Genomic DNA, 19325 nt, shown 5'->3' on the forward strand with positions numbered 1-19325 from the left:
AATCACTGTAGACTTCATTTGGAGCAACAAGAAAACCAGAATCACTTTTTAAAACATCTGCCTTAAAAAGTGCCAGGGAGGCGGTAATATCCCAAACTGGTACACCTACCAAATGGCATTCCTTGCTACCGACGGTGCGCAGTGGCTTCGGGTGGGCAGTCCATAAATCACCCATGGCTTAAAACTGAACAACAATTATGCTCTACTTTCCCCATGATTGCCATTTTAACAATATTGGACCACAAGTTTGACAACTCACATCAAATTCTTGTAGACACTACCAAGACTTTAAAATGAATTAATAAGCTTATGTCACTGTTCATCAATAAATCTCCTGGCTTGTCGTAATGGTGTAAGAAACTAACTCAGAGACCTGAATCCTCTTCATTTTTCCTCATCTGAGCATCCAATGGTATATCTCTTAGTAGGATTCCCTATGATGGTTTTAAACATCTACCTTTCGCTAACCTTCAAGCCAAATCTTCTCTTCCGAACACTGAGTTCTATATTTCTTGCATATTAATGTGAAGATCTTCAAACTCTGCCCTCTCTCTCAACCTGCATTTCTAATGAACCTACCAAATTGGCTATGTTTAGGTCCCCAGCTTTAAGTTATAAAAATTACCAAGCTCCAAGGTCAACACTTTATTCTAACTGGATTAAAAATAAATTGGCTAAATACTTTAAGGACATTGACAGAATCCGACCATCAACCAACACGTGGACCTCAATTTGTAGCTGTTCACTTCAGAATAAATTCTCTCACTCCCTCAAACTAAACTTTGTGTGACACATTTACTTTACTGAACTCAAGAGAAACTATTCAGACTAAACCTACTAGACACAGACCTGTGCTGGATTTGGCAACTTTCAAAAAGCACTATTGAACACATGCTTTTCTCATACAAATGGCTTACACCCTACTGGAATACATTCCAGGTGCAGCTCAACAACATTTGCAATCTATCTATTGTACTTGATTTTCCCACAACTGCACATGGCCCATTTGCTGCTCCTATCCCCCTTAACTTGTTGGACGCTGACTTGCCTCTTTTCGATCTACTTCTCACAATCATAATTAAAGTTATTGTCATTGAATGGAAAGCTTTAAATTATGTATCAGACCTGGTGGGCGTGGGTTATCTATCTTATAAGCACATACATCTCACAGGCTACCCTTCCAAGCAATCCCATTATGTTGCAGAAATGATGGGGTTCCTTGGACAAATCCATGAGTATCCCTTTGGCACACTAAAATATCAAAGCTACACAGATTCATATGAGCCTTACTGTCTCTCCGCTTTAATTCCAATCCCCCACTTGGTGACTTTCCTTACGCTGTCACTTATATCCCCCTCTCTCACTAAGCTTTTAACCTCCTCTGTTTCTACACTCTACACTTGCTATCCTACTTATCACTGTGTTTTCTTAGATTTGAAGAGGTGTCATGTCTTTCAACATGTAATTTCCAGCCAGATGCACCATTCACCCTTAAATATATTGGGGTTACCCTGTGTCCCTCAAAACCTCGGTATGCAGTTATGAGCTACAAACAATTCTGTCGGGTGAACTAAATCTCCTCAAGGGGAATTGTAAAATAATGTTTTTCATTAAACATTAAAAGGGCCTTTTAATGATCCCTCAAGAGTGTGTGAAACTTCTCCTACTCAAAACAACAAATCTTTAAAGAAAAATGATTTACAAAAACCACTGATACAACACAACCATTAACTTGTTTTAAATATATTAATTTTCATATAACAAAACATGTATATCTATCTCTTTTCATATTTCTCTTTTCAACGGCTGTCCAGAGAACATAAAGAACAATACATCCCATTACCATATACATAGGGAAAATCAACAAATCTCCCGGTGATCACATACAGAAACATGAGACCTTGGAACCACAAATAATCAAAATGTCCCCAAAAATATTTTGTTCAGTGTATCCTTAAATGTTCTTTACATATTCCAAGGATAGCGAACATAGGACATAACGTAATGTTGTCGACGTTTCGACCCTGTGATCAAGTGCTATTCACTATACATCATGGCAGGTCTTCCTCAGGACTAAAACTGACCAAAGGGCAGCCTTAAATGTATTCAAAAGAAAGACACATATGGCGTGTCCCAAACGGCATCCATTAGTTATGTAACATGACATCCCAGACCCCAGCCGGGGTTCACTCGATGTGAGGATGGGGTTAATATTGTATCCTTCAATTGTAGTCCTCTTAGCCCAATAGTGGCTTCATTTAAAATAAACAACAGCAGCTCCTGTCTTGTCTGCTGTCTTCCTGCTGTTGAGGGATCATTTATAGGCTCTTTAATTGTTTAATGAAAAATATTATTTTACAATGCCCCTTGAGGAGATTTCGTTCACCCAACAGAATTGTTTGTAGCTCATAAAAGATCCACCATTCATATCACAATAATTATTCTTTCGTTATAGATTCTCATTTTCTAGCTTTTAATTTGTAATTTATGACATGTACCTGTGTTCAGCCCTTCTCTGTACAAATCCATATCTTGTACACTGTTATGTAGTCGGACACCTAGTCATGCAACTCACAATACCATTGTTTCGGCAAATAGTATCATCTCTGTATTCTGTTTTTTTTTTTTTAAAGTATTAAAACTTACTGAAATAAAAAAATAGATAATTTGACAGAAGGACTTGGTTATCCCAAGGATTACGTTCCAAATTGTTGATGTGATGGAAATGATTCATTCGAATTGCATTGGCCCAGCAAAATTAGCTAAAACTTGCATAGGGTTTCAAGGCAATTTTACTGGGGTGGTGCAATTATTGGTACTTCAAGAGTATTTCAGAATACAAAATGATGTGATAATTGGTCCAGCATTCAGCATTACACTGAGGCAGCCATATTTATTCAGATGGATATAATTTAAGCAGATTTACACAACTGAGCGCCTCTCTATTTCTTGTTTGGGGAAAATTAGTGGGAAATAGGAATTTTAAAAACACATGTAGACAGACACATCAAAGTAAATAGCATGACATTTAAAGGCGAAACAACCTTTACGACGCGGTCATCACATCGCATTACTTTTACAACGCAGTCGTTACAACGACCGCGTTGTTACAATGCAGTACCATTACAACGCAAGTCGTTACAACGACTTGCTCTAGATGGCGATCTAAACTAAGGAATAGTATAATTCACTATTCCGACACCTTCCCTACTGTTGTACACACTGGAGTTGGAATAGTAAATTATACTATTCCTAAATTCCGCGCCATCTAGAACAAGTCGTTGTAACGACTTGCATTGTAACGGTACTGCGTTGTAAAAGCATGCAATGTAATGCCTCGCGTTGTAATGAGACACATTCCATTTAAATGTAGTATTTGAGAACTAGATCCTGCTGGTCAAAAATTGTTAAACTGTACCCATCAGAGTTAACGCCCACAGCAGATCACAATCTAAGTTAGTGATAATGGACCTCTGTTAACTTGGCAAGGGAAAGTCACCCGAGTCAGAGATCCCTTCCTGCCTGGCACAGATCTGTGCACCTTCAGTTGAGCTGTAGTATACAAACAAGCACTGGCAAAGACAATAGGTCTAGAGTTATCCACCAGCCTTTTTGACAGTTCTTATTTTTTCATGTTTTTTGCAAAAATTGATTGTTTGGGAAGCTGTCAAGTGTTTGGCAATTAAAAAAACATTGACCAAAGGCAAAAATGTTGATGGTCTCAAAAAAGCACACATTATCATACTACTCCCTGGCACTGAAGGGAAGTACTTTGTGTGTGGATGTGCTCATTGTGAAAGGGCAGATTGGCATAACTAAAAGTTAAGTCATCCAATGACTGACATGGGCTGACACATTCCCCCTTGATGCATGACACAGTGGGTTGGAAACAAATGTGAATGACAACCACAGACAAACCGATAAAGTATGGCTGAAATCCACTATAAGCAACTATCTCATACACACAATTTTAGCAAAATCAAAAGGTCTTGGCTAACACAGACCTAAAAAAGCCAATAATTCTGCCATTGGCAGCTAACCTCTTGCCTTTGACGAAGAAGGAAAAAAGGAAGGAAGGAAAGGAAGAAGGCAAGAAAGAATGACAGAAAGGGTGAAAGACGTACAGAAGCAAAAAAGGAAAGAAGAAAAAAAGGAACAACAGAAAGAAATAAAAAAGGATCTAAAGAAGAAAGGAAAAAGATTGGGGTTAAAAAGGGCATAAAGAAGGAAAGATGAAAAGAAAGAGGGAAAGATGGAAGTTGCTCCAAAAATTAACAATATTTTAAAGCAGGCATTAAAAATGAGAAATGGTTTTATTTCTCGTAACTTTTCTCATTTTGTATGTGTGCTGCAGTATAGAGCACACATCCAAAAGGGAAAAAGGTTTAAAGTCAGTTTAAGCCTAGTGTTTTGTACTGGAAGGGTACCCTTCCATTACAAAACCTCATACATGCACAGGTGTGTGCATGGCTCTCTGCAGCCTGGTTGTGCCCCAGTGCTTGGGAGAGAGCAGGATAGTGCCATATCTTTGTAGGTCTGATGCTCTCCTGCTGTCTCCCTGTCACGCAACGCAGCAACTTTGGGTGTTGCGCTGTGTTGTGTGACAGGTTTGCAATTCTGGGCACTGGTCTTCATCTCGTGACATGCACTAGCACAAAACAGGTGTTAACATTGATCGTCACTCTGGTACAAGACATGGAAACCATTGCCGTTGGGCTTAACAGCTGTTTAGAAAAGGTATATAAGTGGATGACAGCCAGCTGCTTAAAGATGAATGGTGCAAAAACGAAGGTCCTGATACTAGGGATCAAACTAACCCTCTGGGATCATATTATTTGGCCATCCTCTTTTGAGGAACGCCTAGTCCCCAAGTCAGAAGTAAAAAGCCTAGGGATGATTCTTGATATTCAGTTAACCATGGCCTCCCAAGCAAAAACAAGGGTCTGAGAGCTGTTTTGGCCTTCTGAAAGCATTGAGAAAGGTGCTGAAATGGCTTCCAATAGAGGCACGTAGAACTGTAGTTCGGGGTCTGATTTTATCACTCCTTGACTATGGCAATTTGCTTTATTTAGGTAGTCCAAAATCAGTGACTAAAAAACTTCAGATCATTCAGAATGCTGCTGCTTGAATGCTACAGGGTATCCCAAAAATACGGTCAGCAGATGCAGAGCTTAAAACTCTTTACTAGCAGCCTATAAATTACAGGATAAAATGTAAGGCTTTATGCATTATTCATCGTGCACAGCATAATACAGGGCCTCTCGTACTTTGGCAACTGGCCAGTATTTATCAGACCAAAAGTGACTTGAGGGCAAACTATTGTTAGGTGCTCCTTGTCCCAAGAATCAAGACAGCCAGGAGCGGAGGTCGGTCTTCAACCTACCTGGAACTCAAGCATTGGAATGCCCTGCCTATCAGTCTTAGAATGGAGGATAATTTGATGGTTTTTATGAAAAAAATTAACAAGTACCTTTTTCTTAATTTTTATATTTTATGCCTGCACTCCAACCCCTTCTGCAAGTGTTAGGAAGCCTGATTTTCGGGTAGCCATGTGCTTTATAAAACTGGTGAATAGAATAGAATAGAACATACTTAGATGTCTTAGCAAAGGACAATTGTTTGGGCTCTCCACGCATGTGAATGAGTGACACCTTGTCAGTAGCTAAAGTCCAGTACATCAGTGACATCCCCTATGTATCAACAGAATGCTTAGAACATTCAAAATGAACTGCAGAACACCATCTGCATGCTGCAACTTGATACAACTCGTGCCAGGAAGCAGCTCTGGCAAGCACATTCAGCTTCTTGCACCCAATCTGCCTCTCTTCATGTCTACACATCTGAAAGAGTGCACACTGTGTCAGTTACATAGGTCAGAGAACCTGCGGTGATCATGGCAACTATAATGGCCAAAAAATACTAGCCTTTGAAACATGGGAACCTTATTGCATGACCTAGGAAACAATCTGTGCATTTAGTTTGGCAGACACCTGTCAGTACACAAGCTTGCAGAAAAGCACATTTGTACCTACCTCTGATCCTCCGAGGTCAGTCTGGACCCAGCCAGGATGGATGGCGGTGCACAGGATGCCATCTGGTTTGTACCCCACAGACTGGCACTTTGTGAGCATGTTCAGAGCAGCCTGCAGGGAAAGTGGAAATAGAGATAAGACACACTATACAATAGAGATAAGACACACTATACGGCAGCAAGAGTCAAACAACGGTTTGCATTTCTGACAAAGCCAATCCAAGATGAATCACATAAGCATCCTTGTAGACTATGATACCTGCCAGACCACTGAGCAACATTACCTGAGATCCATCAACCTGCTGTTGTTTGAGGATACTCCAGTATGTTTGACTCTAGGTGCCAGCTAATAACATGGGCAACCAAACGTTCTGTGACGATATTGCAGCAGCCTTTAGAGCCAAAGTCCTGGACATTTTTAAGGTTTTGGAGAATACATCAGCCCACCTTCCCACCACTCAACCAATAAGCCCTGAGTTCAAAAATAAAACTATCCTCTGTTTCTCCCCTACATCATCGGAGGCAGTGGAGAAATATATAAGAGAAGCAAAGTCGGGGTCGCCTTCTGACTCATGCCCGCCGGCGTTTCTGAGAAAAATAGCGGAAGTGGTGAGCCCTGGACTCACAGAAATTTTCAACTCTATGTTCAGCTCTGGCAATTTTTATTCATGAAAACAATCTGCTCGATCACTCTCACTTTGGCTTCCGTCATGAGCATAGTAAGGAAACGGCACTCATCAAAGCCAATGAGGAGATTAGAGCGGTGATGGATAGAGGAGGTACAGCCACCCTTGTACTCCTCGATCTGTTAGCAGCTTTCGATACTGTGGATCACTCTCTCCTGCAGCAGTGGCTGGAGAGCCTGGGGGTCAGGGGAGCGGCATTAGCCCTGCTGTCCTCCTTTCTCAAGGACAGGAGACTAACAGTATCGTTAGATGGGTATCATTCAGAGCCATATACCCTCCCGTGCGAAGTTCCACAGGGCTCCTCCTTAAGCCCTTCTATTTTCAATGTCTATATCTCCGAACTTGCTCCTCTGATCTGGGACTTTGGGTTTAGTCTGACGTCTTACGCCGACGACACCCAGATAGTGGTGGCTGCCTATAGAAATCAGGCCTCTCCTGCTCAACAATTTCAGAATTGAATGAGTGCAATAAATAGATGGATGAGTACACACTGTCTCAAACTAAATTCTAAAAAAAATGAGGTCCTAATTTTTGGCAACATGCAGCCCAACTGGGGCAGCCTGTGGTGGCCGGCAGAGATGGGTGAATCACCAAAATCAGCACACAAGGCAAAACATTTGGGAGAATAGTTTGACAACAAACTAACACTCTCACATCAGACAAATGCCATCGTCTCTGCCTCCCATTTTCTTATTTAGAAAATCAGGAAGATCTTTCCTTACATCCCCGCGGACACTAGGAAGACAGTGGTAACATCGCTAATCCAGTAAAAATTGGACTATTGCAATGGGCTCCACTTGAACATACAGAAGCAAGGTTTAAAAAAGCTTCAGGCTGTTCAAAACACAGCGGCTCGGCTGCTGGTTAACATTCCCAGGCACAAATCTGTATCCAAAGAGATTTGTGGCCTGCATTGGCTCCCTGTATCACAACATATCAAATTCAAGGCCCTGTGTCTGGCATACAAAGCACTGAACCACACAGGACCTTCCTTTTTCCAAAATCTCTTTGTCTGGTATGAACCAGCAAGACAACTTTGTTCCACAGGGGCCGAACTCCTGGCAGTACCTAGAATTCGATCATCTCACTGGGGCAGCCGCAGCTTTCTCTACAGCACCTTTAAACTCTGGAACACGCTCCTGAGTGAGCTCAGAAGTGCTAGCTCCCTCACCATCTTTAGGAAAGGGCTAAAAACCTGGTTATTCCAGATTTAGACGCCTGGTCGGGCCTACTGTGTTCTCAGCGCATAGACACCCCCGGGTATTCGTGCACTTTATGAATCCCATTAACATTAACATGAAGTCAATATTGTTAAACCAACAATCTCCAATCACATATCTGTGTTTGTGTATTGTCACTGTCATTGACCTTAGATACCAACCACTCCCAACATACAGCCACTTGCCAGTCCTACAGCAGATCTCAGTACCTTCAAACCCAGGTACCAGCATCACCCAAATCTAATTACATGAAGGCTTTGTGCAGAGTTCAAGTCCCCTAATCAGAAGTCACATTTTAACCATCTATCCAGTCATATGACTGCCTTCATGCAGACTTCAGTACTCGTAATCCTAAAAAAAAACGTTTGACAGAATATCTAATCACATCCCTTCTAATTGTATAGATTCAATCAGAGGTTACAATGTCATTCCAGGTTAGATTAGGTCAAATAAAATCAAACTATGGCATTTACAACCCTCTTGAAAAAGTTAATCCTTGGTAGTGTGCAAGATCACTTTCTTTACGTTTTTGGACGGGGCTAGTGTTACCAACCTTGATAATGACACACAACTACCAAAGACGTAGAGTTACATTCCTACATGTCAATATGTTGTGCATTGTTTTGCTGAGGAACCATGCCTGTGATATTGATACAAAGGATCCCTGAGTAACGCTCTAGAAAAGCATAAAAACAAATATTGTAAAAAACGGTTTAGTCAAGCACCTTTTCTCTTTGGACAGTACTTGTACCCATTGGTGTAGTGGCTGACAGTCGCATTCTCTGGCCAGCATGTGCTGTGGAACAAGTCATCATTATGTGCGAATAGACGGGTTCAACAAGAACAAGGTACTGGAAGCACAATACATTCATTGGGTTCCATGGGTGTACGCCAAGGGTGTGTTCTTGCTACAACACTCTTTGTCTTATATATTAATAATTGTGTTAGTTATTTGCATAACTGTGTCAATAACTCCCCCTCCTTGGCAGGGGACAAAATCCTGCCGCTCCTCTTTGTGGATGACACACTCTTGTTGTCCAAAACCAGAGAGGCTTGCAAATTCTGATGGATAGATTCAATCAGGTTTGGGTCAACTATGGCCTGAAATCAACACAACCAAGCTCATGACCTACACAAAGAGAGGCGGTGAAGGAGGGTGGGGTGTTAAAGTGGAAAATGAACCACTAGAAAGGGTGCAGGAGTTTGACTACCTAGGCATTAGAAATCTTCTGTGGACACAGCAGATTTTAAAAAGTATTATGATGGTGAAGCATAGAGCTGGGGTAATATGCAAATGTGCTAAAAAGGCTAATTGGGCTCCCATTCTACCAGCACTGGAAATTTATAAGGCCCAGGCTAGGGGCGCGGCTCTCTATGGTGCGTAACTATGGGGCCCCTGAAATGTAGACTCGTTGAGGGTGGGGGAAAATAATTTCCTTTTAGTCCTTACTGGGCATGGGAAGGGAACACCACTTGTACCACTATGCCTGGACTTAGGGATCCGTGAAATCACAGTGTTGGCTACCTTAAGACCCTTGCTATACTGGAGACGCAGCTGGAGTATCAACGAACTGTGCCACCTTAGAGCGGGCCTACTAGATATTTTAAGAAACACTCTCCTGTAAAAAGTAAAGTGGCTTGGATCTATAAAAGAGGCATGGACCAACCTGGGCTTGGAAAAATGCTGGAAAGAACCTTGCTTCATTTGTCCAGGTGATGCAGAATTAGCAAATAAGCCGGTCTATGAGCAAGCTGCCATTCCCATGGAGCATCAGCAGTTTAACAAGTGCTTTACTATCTTATAAATCCATAAGTATGGCTGAAGAGTTCTTGGATTTCATTCGCCTGGCTCGCGCACGATCAGTGATCCTACAGTTTAGGTATCGGGCACTCACAGTAGGAGCTTTTACTGCCACATGGGGGGCTCACCCCAGGGGTAACACTATTGTTTTTATTGCAAAACTGCCATGGAAACAGATGAACATCTGCTATTCGTCTGCCCTCCATATGCTAAAGTCAGGAGCAGGTGGATAGTGCCCACGTGCCAATCCCCTAATCTAGTAGAGAGGGGAGAAGCCTAGTGGTAGTGGCGGCGTCCAAATTTCTGAATACAGCTAGGACAATAAGGCAAAATTCTTTAAGTGGCACGCCAGGTTAAAGTCTTGTAGGGTGGCCTAGCAAATGTACACTCAATGGATTTGTGTATATACATGTTTTTAAACTTAAAATGTATTCATGTTTTATACTTGTGCATATTTTAGCCTAACTGTTTTAGATTTTTTTTTATTGCGAGTGTTTTATGTATTTTGAGGATTACGTTTTTATTTCGAACTATTAATAAACTTGAAACGAGTGTTGTGTGTTTTGTTTTACCTAACCTACATGTGCCCTGGGGCCAGTTGTTACTGTGCACAATTGTGTGAATTTGACAGGTTTATGGCTCTGGAGGTAGAGTACATTTCATCCTGAGCAAGGTCTTTCTATGGAATTCGGTAAACAATTTCAGAAGTGAATTGTCAATTCCTCAAGACCTAGGCTTAGACCACAGTTAACATCGATCAACTTGGTTGAACACATCACTCTAGTCAAAATAGCACACAGAAAGATGGTGATTCTTTGAGCTTGGTTCTTTTCTAGCTAATAATATATGTACTTTGATTTTGTCTTATGTAGAACAATTTCTTCATAAATCAATAAAATTAATCAACGAATCCTTTTGTGCCCAAACTTGAAGGTTATGCAGTAGTATGTAACGTCAACAACCAGAGTCACTATCAGGTGATAGTTCTTGGAGTAACTAATGGATCCCTGTATGACCCACCCTGGCCGGGCAAAGACTGGGCCAACATCGGGCCCGTCTGCGTCTGTCCGAGCCCGGAGGAGGCTGGGCTGGGCCAGAACTCTTGGCTCACTGCTAAGCAGGTACTTCCATTTGTGTTGTTTTTCCTGCATTTTATTTAATTTTGCCCAGTTATATTGTCTTATATTGATTTATAAGCCAGGCCCATTAAGTGTGCTCCGTAACTGCTAAGCAAGCCATGGGCAAGGGGAAAGCATCTGGAGTGTTGTCAGCTTCCGCCACCTACCTACGAAGTGCACTCCCATACACCGGATGCTGGAGAGGGCAGTGGGGGTCATCAATACTGAAATAACCCTCATGGAGAGAGGGCTGTCCCTCAACTCTGGCAGTGTCCCAGTGCCTGTTGATGACATTCTGTCGGATTCCCAGGATAGCTCTCCCGTTAGCCGGTCATTGCCGGTGCAGGGGACCCTCAAGTGGTGGTAAAGACTGATCCTCCTGTCATAACAGAACTTAAGGAGTATAGCATGGGGAAAAAGCCAAAGCGGGCCCCTGTGTGATTTGACTGACGCAGCCCCTCAGACGGATATTTTAACAGTGTCAGTTAAAAAGCTTTCACTGTCCTGTAATTTAATGGCAGATGCATCTGTACCTTCTTTGACCTCCTGTGGTAATGGCGCAGCTTCGCCGCTAAGGCAGAGGAGAGTCGCCCCACTGTCCTTTGACTAGTGCAAAAGAAAAAAAGAATTATAATAACAAGAAGGTATTAATATTTTATTTTTCTTTGCTCCAGCCAGCTAGATCGGGCGAGGCTGGCTCGCCGAAGAGGGAGCAGGAGTGGTTTGCAGTCCCTCCCTACGTGTGCATGACAGCTTGACCGGCCCTCTAGGGCCGGCCAAACCGTAATGCGCACTTGGCATGGTCTCAATTGGGCTGTGTTGCACAGCCCCGTGAAGAACATGCCGAGCCTCCCCAGGCAGTGCCTGAGTGGCCAAACAGGCTGCTCAGACAAATCACGCCCCTTCTCAGGCAGCGACATGATTGGCTGGGAGAGTCCGAGAGTGCCAGCACAAGGAGGCGAGGCGTGCGGCAAAGTTACGTTTATTTTCTATTTATTTTTTCATCCACTTACCACTCTCATTTAGAGGCAGCCGCCACTGCGCCTTTTAATCCACTGTTTCACTGAATTCAAAGTTGTTCTACGGGATGAAATCTCACCTTTTTTTACAGCGCTTGAGTGCAATTAAATCCCAACTTGAGTCTTCCTTGTTACGGCGGCCCTATTATATACCTAGCTTTGGCGTTTATAATTTGCACACAAAGCCATCAGGTGATCAACCCCTGTCGTTGGCTTTGGAGGCCTTTCTTCTGTCCCCTCAACCACGCAGACGACATAGGTGGCTCAGGTACGGGTGGCCACCTCCTAATTAGGGGAACCTGAGGCTAAGGACGTTAACGTGAGCCCAAATCAGACTATATTAAACCTCTCCCCTGCTGTTTGTCCTTGTGCTGTGGTTTTAATTGGTGTTCTCCTGTAAGGAAAAATCATGTGAAGTCCTACGTGGAACAGCAAAATAGAGTATTGAACTGGATATAATAGAGACTTCCCCTTTGCTCTTTCTGCTCTTTCTGATGAGATTTTGATTACAATTACGATTGGTTGCATTGGCCTTGGCCCCATCACTGCTCAAGCGGACTGTATGATTATCAATTTTAAATCTCATTCTGTTGCTCAGGCTGTATTGCACTATTGCCCTGGAAGAAGAGCATGAGTGGTCTTTGGAGCTCCATTGTCCCTGTCCCACTTGGTTACTTTAATAAGCCTCGCTTTATTTCTGCGTCTCCTTGTAGTCTGCAAGGTATGGCGATTCAGGGGAGAGGGGCTGTTGATACTCCAGGGATGCCGCCAGATATAGTACGGCTTGGACAGACTGTCCCTCATCTGCCCCTGGTAACACACAGTTTGATGGGCCTGTGGGTAATCGATTTGATGTTTTATCTGAGGTTGGCTGACTTTCAGAGTATTCCTCTGGAGGTCGGTCTTCTGGTTCGTGCAGGGAGGCTGGTAGCCCGGAGAATGGGTCTGAGCCCAGCCCTGTTTGACCCAGCAACTGTTTTTCCCTTGGAGGGAACGACATTTAGGTGCGTTTCTTGTAGCACACAGACATCTATGTTGTGTCTCAGCAAGTAGGCATGCACCAGCCTGGATTTCCTACCGTCATTCAATCCTCGAATGTTCCATGGTTAAAAATTCAGGCTGGGTGCGTGGTGATCGGCTGTTTGCTGTGGGAAAGTACAGTGAGGCAAGGGCGGCATGACATTCTCCTGGGCCACCAGGTACATACAGGCAATCTGATTGCTGTCATTCTGGCTAAGAACAGTACAACAACCCCGAACCCCACCCACCACCCATACCAACCCCCAAACAGGTTGTAGAGAACTCACCCCCAACATCATTAGGAAACAGTTAGCAAAAGGAAAACCTCCCATAGGGCGCAGAACCGGAAGCGTACTCCCCTGCAAGACAGGGTGGCCAACAAACTGCAGAGAGCTTAACCAATGTCATGCACAATTCAAACTTAGCATTCACATGTCTTACCAGTGACCTTGGAGACCCGTGCAGTTTATGCAACCCATCGTGGCCCGGTGCGAGCCAACCCTCCCCAGTCCGACATAAAGCCAGTCAGATCTGCCCCGCGAGCCCTCCAAATATGGGACCTGCTATGTCCGGTGGGGAGGGTTGCAAATCAAAACTGGAACACAGCAATCGTTACCCCAACAATGATAAAACACACATTTGTCTCCCACTCAACCACATAGTTCCAATCATCTAGAACTCAGAATGTAACTTGACAAGCAGCCCATCAATCGTTAGCCCTCAGCCGGTTCTCGGCAGAGGCTGCAGATCTAGAACCTTGTTTTCTCTGCTTGCCTCCAATGTGTTTTGCAAACTTGAGGGCGGACTTGGCATCCGTGAAAATGTGTGCAGTTCCGTCGTGGGTGACCTTAAGTTTGGCCGGGTAGAGCAGCGAGTAGGGAATCTGGGCCTGCAGCATGATACGTTTAACCGGCAAGAATTCACCCCGCGCCCACTGCACCACAGACGTAAAGTCTGGATGGAAAGAGATTTGGTTGCCTTTATGCGTGATCTTCCCTTCCTCACGTGCCAGTCTCAGAATAAGGTTGCAGTCCTGATAATTAAGAATCCGGGCCTGGATGGGTCTGGGTGCCGCGCCCACCGGTGGTTTGGGCCCAAGGCACGGTGTGCCCTCTCGACCGCAAAGACTGCTGAGAGATGAGTGTCAAAGAGCTCACGAAGCAGGTCAGACACATAGGTCTCCATTTTGGAAATGGCTGTGATCTCCGGTATGCCTGTAAAGCGCAGGTTATTGCGGCGCGACCGCACCTCCAGGTCCTCATTTTTTGCATGGATGAGACCCAGCACGTTGTCCATCTGTAGGAGCGGCTCCTTCGTTTCTACCTGAAACTCATGGAAATCGGTGATTTTATTTTCGAGAATGTCAAGCCTGGTTTCGTGAGTACCCACTTGAGTTTTAACCGCATCTAGTTGGGTGGTAAGCATGTACAACTTTGTGTCGACTGGACCGCATCTCGAGCATCAGTTCGCAGGTCTTCCCCCCGGTCCTCTATCTGTGTCTCCGCAGGTCTATCCGCACAGGCCTCGGGGTTCGATTCCGTGAGCCTCGTGGTCCTCCAATGATCGAAAATCAGCTTCGGCTGTTTTGCGTCTTGCTTCCCCATATCTCCTGCCACTCACAGCAATAATGACTCACTGGCGACCACTGGGCTAACTCGACCAGCACACCTGCAGTACAGGAATCTTCAGGAGAATTGCAACCCCCACCAGAGGGATCCTCCGATACAGTGCCAGATGTAGGTCACCCGCACACTACTGCCGGAAGGGTCTCCCCACTACTAGACTCCCCCGAATTCCGCTACAGTTGGTGTAGGCCCCAGGATCTAAAATGGCGTGTAGAGCGCCTCCCTGGTGCCGAACCAATCTCCAAAGCGCCAAACCTCTCCAGTCGTGTCCACTGACGTAGGGGGACACCGCACAGATCCGGCGGATGACACTTCCAGGCAGCAGGGAGCCCCGAACTAAGGTTACTGGAGGTCACTATCTCTATCCGCGGGCTCACAGGGGTCTGCGCTCAGCTGCAATCCACGGGGACAGCCAAGTGGCCTACCCGCACCGCAGACAGGCCATGGAGGTACCAGCTGGGCGCGATGCTCCTTACAGAGAGGCACCTCTCTTTATGTGCTCCCCTCAATCTGTCCAGGCCACAACAGTGGCAAATCAAGGCCCTCGAAGCGCCCCACCAGCGTGGCCCTCGCTCGGCAGTCCATCAAAGCAGTTCACCTTTGAGCCCACCACACCAAAATGGCCGCTGCGACGAACTTAGGCGCTCATGCACTAATTGGCGTGTGAGGCGCAGCCGGACCCAGGCCAGGTATGAATCCACTTAGGGCAGCGAAGGCCAGAGCGCCCTTGGAGAGACGGGACCCCAGCGATTACACAGTGCGCGTCACCCAGAGATAGCCGGCGGGCCCCATGCACACTCAGATCGCCGGGTGACCTCCGCCTCCCTTATCTCCATGCCACCACTCCGCCGCCGCTCCTCCACGCCAAGGTTCAGTCAGCGCGGTTGGGCACCCCGAGCAGGTCAATCCAGCGCTGCAGTGGGAGCGGGTCTCACCTCCAGGCTGCCAAAGAGAAGGGAACCCTCTGCATTTGTTCCAGCTGAGGCCCACAGCGCGAGGGCCACCCTGAACTCAATTTTCAGGCTAGCCGGCCTGTGCAGGATCAGATGAGAGCGCGCAGCTCGCCCCCTTCTAGCAGGACACACAGCTCGGACCCAGAGCGGATCGCAGGTCACAGCGATCGGCTCCGCTTGTTGTCCGTTTTTTGTGGGTGTATGTGCAGCTCGGTTACAGCTCCCCAAATGTGCGGATTACAGCAGGATTGAGTCTCGGCCAGCGGAGCTCACTCACAGAGCGGCCATTTCGCAGCTTCGCAGGCCACACCCCAGGACATCCCTTCTTAATAGCAAGTGGCACTGGTATGTACAAATGTTTTGCAACCGGGAATGCAGTCGCAAAACATTGACAGTTACCACCAATTTTAAGTTGGTGGTAACCCATTTGCAAATGGGAACTTCCCCTTTGCGAATGTGGGTGCCAACATTTGCCAAGAGCAGACAGTGGCCCCACGGACCGCTGCCTACTCTTAAATTTTTTTTGAAATCCATCCCATTTTCCTTTGAGGAAAACGGCCTGCATTACAAAAAAAATACCTATAATTAAAAAACACAATGGTGGTCTGCTAAGCCCAGCATGCGACCATTCCTGTGATTGTACCCATTCACAATGGGTCACAAATTTCGACCTGCCTCATGAATATTGATGTGGCAGGTCCATGTGCAACCCACTGCGAATGGCTAACCTTGTCAAACACACTGTTGTACATCGCAGTTTGCGAGTTCCTAAAAGCAAATGGCTAAAATAAGATATTAGGAAATCGCAAACACGCGATTTTGTACATCTGGTCCTAAGTATCCGCTATTTCAGCTGAATTTTGATTTTGCCCACTTGTTACATTGTTTTTATATGTGATTTTTAGATAACCAGGTACTATGAAAGTACTTTGGGCCAAATGTAAGAAGCATTTTACCGGTCGCAAACTGTAAAATGCTTTTTATTATGTACAAAAGGCAAAATGCGACTCGATAAATTGTTACCTAATTGGATTTTGCGATTCGGTATTGGGGCATGTTTAGGGCGTCCCTTCCTAATAACAAATAGCACTGGTATGTATGAATGATTTGCAAGCAGAATGCCGTCGAAAAATATTCATAATTTACAGACTGCGTAGAGGTGGTAGCAACCCATTCACAAACGGGAAGGGTTTCCATGGGACCTCTTCCCGTTTGCTAAAGTGGGTGAAACCATTTTTAAAAGCAGGAAGTCGTCCCAGGGACCACTGTCTACTTTTCATTTTTATTTTTGTAATGCAGCAATTTGCGACCCATTAGGAATCAATAAAATCACAGGGATGATGGCCTGCTGGAGTCAGCAGACCACCATGTCTGCGATTGCCTTTAAATAAAGCAATCATTTTTGTTAAAAATGCAGCCCGTTTTTCTTAAACGAAAACGAGTTGCGTTCAAAAAAGAAAAAGTAAAATTTTTGTTTTCATTTTTTAGGAGTAAGCAGAGGTCCTTGGGACCACTGCCTGCTCTTAAATTATTTTTTACGAGCATTCACAAAGGGAAGGGGTCCCTTGAGGACCCCTTCCTGTTTGCTAATGGGTTACAACCTACTTGAAGTAGGTGGTAAAATGCAAATGTTTTGCAAACACATTTAGGTCGCAAAACATTCCTGCATACCACTGCAATTCGGTATTAGGAAGAATATATGATGTTACTTAGCAGACCATTACTTCGCAAGTTTTTAGTACGATGTTTTTACATCTCAGATACCATTACTACGCAAGATTTTACTGCGCATGCTTCTAGTTCGCAAATACATTCAAAAGTACTACGGGGAATATATTAACAAGCGGCAGCGATAATTATCGCTGGCCGCTCTTAGCGAGAAAAATGTTATCGCTGGCTATCGCAGGAAATTATCGCCATGCTAGCGTTGTATTAACAACGCATAGCGCAATGGCGATCATTTCCCAGCGATAGTGATGTTTTCCATGGAACATTGCTGGTTTCCAGCGATGTTCCATGGAAAACGGCGATAACCTTGCTGATACGACCCTGTGGTCGTATCAGCATAATCCACCCCCAATGGTAAGTATAGCTAAGTCTGCATTTTAGCAGACGTTAGTTTTTGGAGAAAACAGCTGTTTTCTCCAAAAACTAACGTCTGCTAAATGCGTGGGCAGCCGTGTAAATATCGCGATGTGTACATCAGTGATATTTACAAGGTTGTACTGCCCAGTGACGCCCACTTTGCATCTCATTAGAGATACAAAGGGAGGCGTCGGGTAAAAGGGTGCTAACATGCGCTAATGCATGTTATCACTCTCTTGTAAATAGGGCGATATTTTTATCTCCGCTTTTTTGGCTTTAAAAGCCAAAAAAGCGGAGATATGGCCCTTGTAAATATGCCCCTACATAGGCATTTACTTCGCGGTATATAACTAACTATACAACGTCTATGCATTTTTGACTCTTTTACCCTTACTCTCATACACTACATTACCCTACACTACCCAAACACCACTACACTACCCTACACTACACAAAAACCACAACACTTCCCTAAACCCAAATACACTACTCTACACTACATAAACACAACCCTACAACCTTAAAAGACAAACCCCTGCACATCCACTACCCTAAAACCAAATACACTACTCTACACTACATAAACCCTAAAACCTAAAAGACAATCCCCTGCACCACAACACTACCCTAAACCCAAACACTCTACTCTACACTACATAAACACAACCCTACAACCTTAAAGACAACCCCCTGCACGACCACTATCCTAAACCCAAATACACTACTCTACACTACATAAACACAACCCTAAAACCTAAAAGACAACCCCCTGCACCACGACCACCACCCTAAACCCAAAAACACTACTCTACACTACATAAACACAACCCTAAAACCTAAAAGACAACCCCCTGCACCACGACCACTACCCTAAACCCAAATACACTACACTACACAAACACAACCCTAAAACCTACAAGACAACCCCCTGCACCACGACCACTACCCTAAACCCAAATACACTACTCTACACAACATAAACACAACCCTACAACCTAAAAGACAACCCCCTGCACGACCACTACCCTAAACCCAAATACACTACTCTACACTACATAAACACAACCCTAAAACACACCCCCTGCACCACAACTCTACCCTATACCCAAATACACTACATAAACACAGGCTGCACTGCCCCACTTACCTCTCTCTCCTCGTGGTCCCCCGCTTCACCGCGCTTCCTCTCTTCTCCTGCTTGCGTCGTCGTCAGAGCTGCACGTCGTTGTTTGGAAACGGAAACGCCTCCTTTTCCAAACAACGATGTGAATAGTCAGCAAAGTAATTGACTTTGCTAAGTAACGGTATATGCAAAGTAAAAGCATGCGAACTTAAAGCAGGCGAAGTAAAAGATTCTGCTAAGTAAAAAATGCGCAGTAATGATAAGTCGTAGTAGTGGCCACGAAGTAATGGTAGATTACCTTCAATAACATGTTACTGAATCGCAAATTGGAATTCTTACTTACCAAAAAGCATTTTACCAGTCGCAAACAACAGGTAAAATGCATGATAAATTGTGTCCTTACTGTTTACTTTCATTGTAACAGGAGTTCAAATGTAGATACTGAGTCAGTTAAGGTATCTGTGAATTATTACTGATTGCTGATTGCCAATTGTTTCTCCACGATATGTTTATGGAATAGCAAACATTGAGGTATATTTTCAAAAATGTGCGATAATCATCACCAAAATCGGTTACCGCAATCTTTCATATCGCCGTCTATCGCGGGAAAATAACTCTGTCAACGTTGTATTCTCAACATGGTG

The 19325-nt window shown here is 44.4% G+C and overlaps 1 protein-coding gene across 2 annotated transcripts in view; it reads right to left on the bottom strand.

Moving 5' to 3' along the window:
- LOC146775742 (uncharacterized) overlaps window positions 1-19325 on the bottom strand; it is a 194690-nt gene that overhangs the window by 38071 nt on the left and 137294 nt on the right. For both annotated transcript variants that reach the window (XM_085637456.1, XM_085637457.1), the window contains one exon: window positions 6033-6143. In XM_085637456.1, coding sequence (XP_085493582.1) covers window positions 6033-6143 — 111 coding nt within the window. The remainder of the gene's footprint in view (window positions 1-6032; window positions 6144-19325) is intronic.

The sequence above is a fragment of the Triturus cristatus genome, chromosome 12 (assembly GCF_964204655.1).
Source record: "Triturus cristatus chromosome 12, aTriCri1.1, whole genome shotgun sequence".
NCBI classification, from domain to species: domain Eukaryota; kingdom Metazoa; phylum Chordata; class Amphibia; order Caudata; family Salamandridae; genus Triturus; species Triturus cristatus.